This window comes from Tuber melanosporum, assembly GCF_000151645.1.
Source record: "Tuber melanosporum whole genome shotgun sequence assembly, scaffold_194, strain Mel28".
Classification (NCBI taxonomy): Eukaryota; Fungi; Ascomycota; class Pezizomycetes; order Pezizales; family Tuberaceae; genus Tuber; species Tuber melanosporum.
The window spans coordinates 96,295-106,919 of record NW_003298857.1 but is presented as its reverse complement, the minus strand read 5'-3'; the positions used below and the strand labels follow the sequence as shown (position 1 = coordinate 106,919).

Sequence of the window (10,625 nt, the reverse complement as noted above, 5' to 3'; positions counted from 1 at the left end):
AGACTTAAAACTGGATAGGAGACGATACTTATCCAAAACCCGAGGAGAGGCAGGACTCGAAGAACCCAGAAGGTACATTGAACAGAACTAGAATATGGGATGGATCAGACACTCATTTGTGTCAAGAGGATCTCCTAACTATTCGTCAAAAAGAAGGATGAAAAAATCAGACTCTGTGTAGACTACAGAGCTCACAATTCAGTTGTTAAGAAAGATAGGTACCTGCTGCTCTTGATTGTAGAAGCATTAGACAGATTATGATCAGCTAAATACTTCACCAAATTGGATATCAAGGATGCATACCACAATATACGGATCAAAGCCAGAGACGAATGGAAAACCAAATTCACCTCATGATATGGAATGTTTGAATACCTAGTCATACCTTTTAGATTAACCAATGCACTGGTTTCGTTCCAACCTGTATCAAGAAAGTACTTAACAAATACCTGGACATGTGTTGTATCGTATACCTGAATGATGTGCTCATCAATTTGGAGAATATACGAAAATGTCAGAAAGACTTCACCAATATCCTGGCTACAATACAGGGATTAGGAAGAAAGATTAAATCAACAAAGCGTGAATTCCATAAGGAAGAAACTGAATACCTTGGGTTCATCAACAAGCGAAGTGGTGTAAAGGTCAACCCAATCAAAACAGCAGTCATGTGGGATGTGGCAAAACCTAATAACAAACTAAACATTCAATACTTCATGGGATTCTGCAACATTTACCGAAGATTTATAGAAAGATTTAGCAGGCTTGCAAAACCACTCTATAACTTAACCAAGAAAGACAAGAAATGGGAAAGAGGAGATACAGAACAAAAAGAATATGATGCAATCAGAACACATCTGAGATCAGCACTAATAGTAGTCCATTTCAACTGAAATTGAAGAACAATGATCAAAACAGAAGCCTCGAAGTATGTATGCTCAAACATGATGTCACAGTAATGCAAAGACAGAAAATGGAGGCCATGATCTTATCGGTCCAAGACAATGACACTCAGGCAATGCAACTATGATATTGTGAACAAAGAACTATTAGCAATAGTTCAGGCATTAAAGGAGTGGAGGTGATATATCCTAAACAATCATCAGCTGGTCCAAGTTCTTACTGATCATAGAAATTAGGTCCTGTTCATGACCACAAAGAAACTGAACAACCGCCAGATACAATAGATGCAACAACTCAGCAAATCCAACTTCCACATTGAATACCAATCAGGAAAAGAGGACAGAAAGCTGGATGCTCTCACGAGGATCACAAGCAACAAACTACAGATAAATGAAGATGAAAGAATTAAACAGAAAACACAAACACTTTTACCAAATGCCTACCTCCAGGCAATGGAAGTTATCGAATTGACATCCGAGGAAGAACAAGAAATCAAGAAGGTAAATGAAGAGGATAAAACAATGTGGGCAATAAGGGAAGCATTGATAGAAGGAAAAAAGGAGATGAAAGGAATTGCTCTAGGTTTATGCCAATGGGAAGATGGAAACATGTGGTATGATGGAAAACAGGAGATTCCAGAAGAATAAAAGATAAAGAGGAGCATCATATGACAACATCACAATATCACAACAGCAGGATACAGAGGTACAGCTAAAATAACAGAATTCATCACCAGGTCATTCTATTGGCTAGGATTGGGTGAAAATAACAAAAGATATGTCAAAAGTTACAACATATGCCAAAGGACAAAAACAGCTAAATATGCAGCTTACAGATTAATAAAATCAAACAAAGTTCCTAAACAATCCAGGCAAACAATTACTATAGATGCCATCCTGGACCTACCACTATCGGAACAATGCGATAGCATCCTGGTTGTGGTGGATCACCTGACTAAAATGAGACATGTTATTTCAGTCAGAAAAAATATCGATATGAGGGATTTTATACAAATCTTCTTCTGAGAGATTTTCAGACAGCATGGCCTGTGTAAGAATAACATTATAGATCAAAGAACAATGTTCATATCAGGATTATGGAAAAAAGTAACTGGAGAAATAGGAATACAAAATTGGCTAAGGAAAGCATTATACCTACAAAGAGATGGACAAATATAACTGGTAAATGCAATACCCAAACAATATTTATGGGCCTATGTCAATTATCAACTGGAGAATTGGCATAAGCTGATATTAATAGCAGAGTTCGCATACAACAACTGAAAACAAGAAACAATAGACACGACACTCTTCTTTGCGAATTACAGACAACATTCACAAAGTCAGACCACATATCATATAATTAACAGCATAATACTAGATAAAACAGACATGGAAAAACTACATGAGACATTACAATAGGAAATGAATCAAGCACAATATCAGCAAAAAGAACAATATGATAAGTACTACAGACCAGATCCAAACACACAAATGGGAGATATGACATGGCTGCTAAAGCGCGATATCCATAAGACGTGACGATTAAAGAAATTAGACTACAAGTAAATCGGACCATTCCGGATCCTGGAACAAGTGGACAACTGAGCTTATCAGCTCAACCTTCCCACCTCAATGCAAATACACAACACATTCCACATCTCACTGCGCAAATTACACAACCATAATAAGTTTCCCTCATAAACAATTATTCCTTCTCCTCCTATAGAACTCGACGGAAAATCAGAATACAACTAGAGCAGATAATTGATTCCAACCTCTTCTATGACAACCTCCAATACCTAGCCAAGTGGACTGGTTATTCACCCAAATATGAGAAAACTTTGTATTATACATCCAACTTCGAAAACGCACCAGATGCTCTCTCAACGTTCTACCAGCAATACTCATGTAAGTCCAGCTTAAGTGATGATCATATTCAACCAAGACAAAGTCGAGTGAAAACCTCACATGTCGCTACAAGTACAAAAAGGCTGGGGCGGTAGCCCCAGGCACACCATACCAACTAGCTCGGAATATTCATTCATGGGGCCGACCAATGAAGACTTCAAAAAAAGGAAAAAACAAGCATAACATAATGCCATATTATGGATGGTATACTATGATAATGAATGCTAAACACACTTTGGTGACAAAGAACGTATGGGATGGCTTCCAAGAGAATACAGAAAGCGTGGTCCACAGCTGGACCATGCCCTAAAGTACTGGCAACATTGCTTCAAAACAGGGTGCAGGATGAACAGGGTAAGGAAAATCTCTGTAAGAAACCACCTGCAGAAGGACAGAAGCAAGAAAGAATTGGAAGGAGAGGACGTGAAAAAGGCTTAGATGTTAAGAACATGGTCCAGGGAAGGAGGTACCTAAAACTCCTCAGTAGATACGGAGCCAGACATTAGAAGCCTACATAGGCAAATGTGAGGACTCCGAGAACAACTTGGCCAGGGCGAAGCCACTATTTCAGCAAATGAAAAAAAAATCGCTGAGCTAAGACAGCTGAATGATAATCAGCTGCACACGATCAAAATGGCCAACCTCACCTTGGAATGGGTGAGGATAAGGTGGAGGATGGCAGACAATAAGTTCACTAGACTTATGATCTCCATACAGGCAGCTGGAAGAGAACTAGTAAAACTTGGTAAAAAAGCTTGATGGGATACAGGCTTAGGAGGAGAGGAGCTAATATCATGAATGTTGCATGGCAAGGAAAGGGTTTTCATGTAATGCATGGTTATGAATGATAGGTATGTTACAGTTTTGTACGTATGACTCATTCGACTCATATGATTTGTCATATTGTGATTTATTATGTTTCGCACATGACTCAAATATGAGTCATGGGACATGTACCTGGCAATTGTGCCTTGCAAGTGTGCCTTTCAGGAATGCCTTGCGTATATGATTTATATTTTGCACATGTGACTACTTGGAGTTATATAACTTGTTTATTGTATTATGATTGATATATGAATTTTCGCACATGACCTTACTACGAGGTCATGGATTTTAATCATACGACCACTTTGGTCATATGATTTGTTTGTTATGATTTGGTTTGGCACATGTGACCAGTTTGGGTCACATGACTTGAGGCAGGAAAATCACTATCTAAGGAGGCCGGTACGGCCAAGGAGGATAGTTTCTTCAGCTTTGTTCTAAGTACTTTTTCTACTTATTACTATAACGAATATACAACACCTTTGCCCTCTTTATCATTATCATGACTTTTATTATTGTTATACTAAAGAGAACTCTTCACAAAGAAGAGTTAGAGAAAGGTTATGATAGGCATTTCTGATAGAAGACAAAGGTCTTACACAATCGGTAATATAGGTATAGACCTAGAGCTGTTGTAAAACTAGAAGAGAAAGGAGAAGAGAAATATCCTTCCCCGTCGCCAAGAATTAACCATCTGAAGGAGGATTATTACATCCAAGTAGTAATAATGATCAATTCAAAACTCCAAATGGCAGCTATTTAGGCATACACTTCTCTAGTGTTTTCCATCAGGGAACAAAGTACTGCTAGTAGTATGAGACAACATTAGACTTCTCATACCCATCAATGTAAACTTCTTTGTGAACTTGTTTCTATTCAAAGCCTAGCTTTTTCAGCCAGACAAGATATATTAATACAGTGATACTCATTTTGTTCTTTCTTACTATTCTTTTCAATTAAAGTGTTATAGATATAGGAAACACAGAGCTCAGTATTACTCAAGCTAGTTCTTGTAGTCCAATTCTCAGTTACTACTTTAATAAAACCTTTTCCAGATATATTTATAATTTTATTTTATTCTATATTATTTTCATAATTAAAAAGTTAAAGAGATTAAAGAACATATCATACTTTCACCTACTCCATCTAAGTACTCAAGTACTGCAATCAATGTACCCTCATCATTAAGCATACTTTGCGACTTTTCATGCTTGCCATACTGATGGGATATGATTGTTCTGATTTTAAACCCACTCTTCTCCCAACTAATAGTATTTTCAGCTGTCCCTTTGCTTTGCTCCAATCAAGTTACTGTACTTTGTACTGCTGTCTTGTGTGGGATATTATTACAGACCAGATTGTGACAAGTTAGATTGTGGAGGCGGAACAAAAACTTTCACATGGCTTACACTTAGGAGTCATAGGGGTTGTTGGTTATGTGATGACTCACAGTTGTGAGTCACATGATATGTTGACATTTACCCATGACTCAGACTTATGAGTCACATGTTTCATGTATGTGATGTACTTCGCTGTTAGGTAGAGACAATGTGATTGACTTCATAGTTGTCTCAGCCAATCAAGTTTCATTTCTGTAGACGGAGATTGTATAGGAAGGCTCAAACTTCACTTATTTCGTTTATAACTACTAAGAGCGAAGTAAAGTAGGTAAAGTAGAACAGAATCATGAAGACAATATTATATTGTTAAGGTCTCTTCTCGTTTGCTGAATGATATCTAAAGGCTTGAGAGGCACTTGGATATTTATATTCTGCATCTGAGTATTGCAGACTACTTCTATCTATTATACAATTAAGTCATTCTGATTGTAACTCATAATGTCTGGTATTCTTCTAAGATACGTACACCTAGAAATCCTGAAAATCACCATACCCTTTTCTGTAATTACAATATAACTAACTAGGAACTATGCTGTTCTCAATAGTAATTATCGGATCATCAGAGTCTTTAGACTTACAGCCTAGGTCTCAAGTCAAACACAGTTGGCCCCAATTATCTCCATTATTGATGAAATGATCAGGTTTATCTGTGGGTTGTGTCTGCGAAAGTCGTTGTAGTTGCTACCTTTCTCGGTCACATGACTTCAAAATTGTATAACTCTCTACCTAACCTACAGATATCTTCCAGAAGACTTCCTACTCATTAGCAGAATGCTATTCTACCTGATTGACTGATTATCCCTTGGTCGGCAACCCTTGGTTGCTCTGGGTAATATTGTTCTAATTGCCATTCTAGTATTGAGGAAGTTATCCCCACAGCTATAACATGTTCTAAAACCTAGTTGTAACACTCCGTGAAGTTTATTGGATTCTATAGTAGCATCACTTGGAGTTCTAGACTCTTCTGGTTATTGTATGTGGGTGCGAATATATTGGTTTCTTGTTCAAATTCTTTATCATTTGATACCATCTCTTTATGCAAAAATGTCCTGTTACCTATGTACCATGCCATGCATGTTACATCTTTGAAGCCTAGTAGCTTCCTGGATAGTTGATAGATTTACTCCGTTCTGCTTGCTAGACCTAGCCGAAAGTCTTCTCCCATATATCCTACCATCGGCATCTGGTCAGATGGACGCCTGGGACATAAATTGTGTCATCCTTATACCTTTAATTCTGTTGTACTATAGTCACAGGACGCAACTTAAGTTGATATGTACCGTGATATGCAGGCCCCATAGGGGGGCCAGAGGGCGGTGTTGGAAACCATGGATTCCAATTCTAAGAGGTGTTACCTTACTCAGGGTGGTTCCTAGGTATCCGATCTTGGTATTCCTAATATTAGCTCACATGACTTGTTTTCAGGATGATGATTGGATTAGGTATGTTGTGCTGTTGACTCTTACAAGTTAACTTAGGATTTCGCATGACTCACAATTGTGATTTAAAGGATATGGTGACACAAAAGCATTAGTCCCACAGGGTTAGGATAGGGTAAGATGTCTCTATAAATAGTGAGGTCCAGAAACACCCAGTACCGACTCCTCACACAACTACTTAAGTTCTTTCCTATACTACCAGTTAAATCAATACTTTATACACATCTTTTGCAATGCTACATGAGAAAGAGGTCTCGCTTATAAGAGGTAACACAAGTGTAGTAACAATCTTCATTATCAGAAGTGATAGCAATGATAAGAGCTCTCTGAGCTATCAAGATATCAAGAAAACAGAAGAGGTATGATCATTACCTGTGAAAGAACTAAGTAAAAAAGAGTAAAATCATTACACATATCGAAATACTTTATTTGCCAATTCATAAACTGGAAGACTTTGAAGTAGCAGTCAAGAACTTGGACATTGTGGGAGGTTCTTCTCTTCCGATATAAAACCTTACAAATATCGAAAACAGCTCTATATTATGATTATTGAATTTAGTAAAAACTTCTTTTACAGTACTATGATCAATTCATATTCTAGGAAAATAATCATACCATTCTTGAGGACTGTTAATTTCATCTCTTTTATGACTATTAGTCACTTTTCTTCAACTTTCCTTTCCATATCCTCCCAATACTTAAGTTCATGCTCTTCTCTGTACTCCTCCTGTTTTCTTACTCTCTCTTTCTCCTTATGTTCCCTTTACCATAATATTGTTCTAAATGGTTACTTCTGAGTATTCGGTCTCAGGGCATTTGTTCTGTAAGGCTGAATAGACAAAGGTGTCTCTGTTTGGGATTTGACAAATTCTTCTGCTTCCGCAGTAGAGTCTTCCTGCTAGCAGGACTCAGTCTCTGAAATCGGACTTGGGTCACTACTGCAGGGCATTCCGGTTTGTAATTCTGGGATGCTGTATACTTTTTTAGGACATCCCCCTTGGGCTGCTACTTTGCCTTGGCATTTCTATTTATCGTTTAAAGAAGGCATGCTAATGGTATTGTTCTGTGGAATGTGTAATTATTTGTCACTCTTGCTGTATACCATTCTTATAACTTGATAACTATTTATTATTTTTACAACTTTGTCAGCTGGGCCCCTCAGTACTTTTCAGTCTGCTCCCATGTACATTCTATCACATGTTTCACTCTCACCAAAATTTGCACTTTTCAATTTTGAACTACTTTTTTTAATAACACTTTATTAAAAAACAAAAACATCAGGCCTCTTCTCCTCTTGAATGTCTCCCTTGCTGATTTTTTTTATTTTTTTTATTTTTATTCCTTGTTGTGGTTGACTAGTTCAATTTCGGGTTTGCCTATTTTGAGGACCACGATTGAGTCGCTTTGCACTATAGGACCAGCACCTCCCCTTCCCCCATCACCTCCAGACAACCTTCCAGAACTAAGCGCCCTATCACCACCATCTTTCTTTCACCGGGAGCAGCTACAGACTAGGCAAGCGTTCGTTAGGCTTCTTGGTTCCTTCGTTCAACGAGTAATTCAGACCAGGACCCCAAAAAAGACACGCACAGCAAACCGCTTTTTTTTTTCTTTTTTTTTTCTTCCCTCTTCCTTCCCCCTTCTCATCCACCCATCCATCCATCCATCCCTTTTCTTTTCCCAGCCTTCGACGGAACGGAGAAAATTGGCACGCCCAGGCATAATGCCTCGATTCCCATAGCCTCGTGCAAAACTAAAGACACAGTTTCGTTTAACGTCTTACCTTGGTTTCCCTCGCTACGGTACCGTTGTGTGCTTGGTGGCTTGTTCGTTCGATTTCAGCCTCTTCCACGCCTCCCTCCGCTGCGGTTCCCCACGAATGAAGACACACGACTTGACTTACTTGCCCCCCTCGCGCTTTCGCTAGGCTGACTGATTGACTGTCGAAAGAACGAAAGGGTTTACATGCAATTCGTCTGCGTTTGTTAAGAGTCGAGATATCCCCCCCGTGCTTTCTGCTGTCTTCCTTCCCGCCTTTGTTCGTTTCCGTTGTCGCCTATTGCACCTGTTCCATTTTACGGAATTACTGGGATAGGAAGCGTTATTAGTGTGGAGGAAAATACTTTTTCCTAAAAAAAAATTTCGGTTTATTTCCTCTCACTTTTTTCTCTGCGTTTGTCACCCTGTGTCAGTTAGCCCTATACCACGAGGGAGAGAAACGAATAGGAACGGGAGGTTAGAGGATGAAGTTACAACGGCTTTCACGTGCTCTGGAGACGCAGCAGGCTCACCAGGAGGGGGATCCAAACCCTCAAGGGAAGGCATTAATCGTAAGTTTTTGCGCTGGGGACTTTACTGGATAGGATGTGATGAATGATGGACTAATGGTTATTTCAACGGGATAAGATTGCCGTTGTCTTGATTTCGTTTCTGTTCTTTGCCATAATCACATATATTGTCCTCCGATACATCCGACAGGCCCACCCTCTAGCACCAAAGTTTTTCCCCGAGAAATGGAAGAAGAAGTGGATTACTTGGCAACCAGGAATATATGCCCCCACAGCATCCTCAGCCAGCCCAACCCAGGAGCCAAGTGCGGCTGCCCGGCGAGAACTAGAGAGGAGAGAAAGGAGGGAGAGGCGGAGAAGGGAGCAGCGGCAACAGCAGCAAGCATCAGGCGTGAACAGAGTAGAAAGTGTTCGGAGTATAATGACTCTACCAGAGTACAGGGCAGTGCCGCTGCCAGATCGGGAGAGGACAATAGGAAGGGAAGGAGAACGTGGAGGAATCGATGTAGTGGTTGAGGCCCCAGAAACTGCCGAGGAAGAGGAGGAGCGACGAGAGGAGCACATGCGGGCACTGTACGAGATCCGTCTAGCCAGGCAGCTGGAGCGAGCAGCGGAGCGGGAGAGTGCGCAAAATGGTGGACGAGGCGGTAGCGCTACCCACACTGCAGCTGGTTCCCGAAACAGAGGCAACGGTTCGGCAACTTCCCTCGCCGCGACGCTAGCAGCAGTACAGGAACGGGAACGGCGTTTGAGCGAGGTCTCCTATGCAGAGATTGGTGTCGCAAGGCCTGATGGATCCCGAGTCCGTGCGAGCTCTGACGTCTCCGACAGGGACAGCCTTCCCCTCCTGGACGCCGGCGCACCGATGGGCGTGGGGGATAGTATCCGCAGTGGCCAAAGCAGCCATATTCGAACCAACAGCGCTCTCTCCCTCACTAGCACCCTCGGCACTCCCGAGCGACGCCGCAGCGACGAGATCTTTGGCATGGGAAGCACTCGCCCGAGTCTGGATAACCGCGATAGCATCCACGGCAGCGCCCCCAGCGACCGGCCGCCAGGCTATTCCGGCGACCCGGACTGGGGCGCGCCGCCAGAGTACCCTGGCGCTGTCGAAGACGGCCGAGGTGATATGAGTGTCCCGGCATTACGGATCGAGACTGCCTCCCCGGATCCTTATAGATCCCCACAGCAAGCTCATCCTTAACTTACCTTTCTCCATTTTTTATCTCCTTTTGCAGTCATTAATGTGAATACTTACCCTTTCTTTTGGCGCAACTTGGTTCTTTTTTTTTCTTTTCTTCTCCGAAGTGTTTGGTATACATCCTTCCTTCCTCATATCCTTTTCACCTATTTTCTTCGGCGTTCTTTTCCGCTTCCTCCCCTTCTTGGCTCTTTTCGCCATCACCACCGGGGTAAAACCGTTGGAGGTAGCCTCTTCTTTTTTCTTTTCCGTTGTCCCTTTTCCTCGGTTGGTTTGGCTGGTCGGGGTGTGGAACGTCCGATAGAATAATGAGGGAAACGAGAGACGAGGTCAATACGATAGTAAGCGTATGGATGATGCAGTGCCTGCAGTATATCGCCGCGGCATGGGTTTATTTTATGCGATTTGATACCGTGGTGTATGGAATGATAAAGAAAGATGCCGACAACTACATGAGTAAATGGTGTAAATCAATGATCACTCATCCCAAACTGTCTCTACCAGAACAGCCTACTGGATATCCACATCCGTATTGTGTAAGACAGTAAATTCCACCTAAAGTGCACATCACACTATCGACGAGACTGATCTGCCCCGCGGATTCTTGCCCACGGAGTAGGGTGCGATAAAGTAGAGTTTATGATGGTGCAGTACAAGGC

General features: G+C 41.2%; 1 protein-coding gene; it reads left to right on the top strand.

Annotated features, from left to right (window-relative positions):
• Window positions 1-8,146: 8,146 nt before the first annotated feature.
• On the top strand, window positions 8,147-9,969 carry GSTUM_00000425001 (uncharacterized protein; the record flags this gene model as incomplete). XM_002837584.2 has 2 exons in its annotated part: window positions 8,147-8,807; window positions 8,884-9,969. Exons 1-2 carry the CDS (start codon window positions 8,721-8,723, stop codon window positions 9,967-9,969), a joined length of 1,173 nt encoding a protein of 390 aa, XP_002837630.1. The 5' UTR covers window positions 8,147-8,720.
• Between the last annotated feature and the right edge of the window lie 656 nt (window positions 9,970-10,625).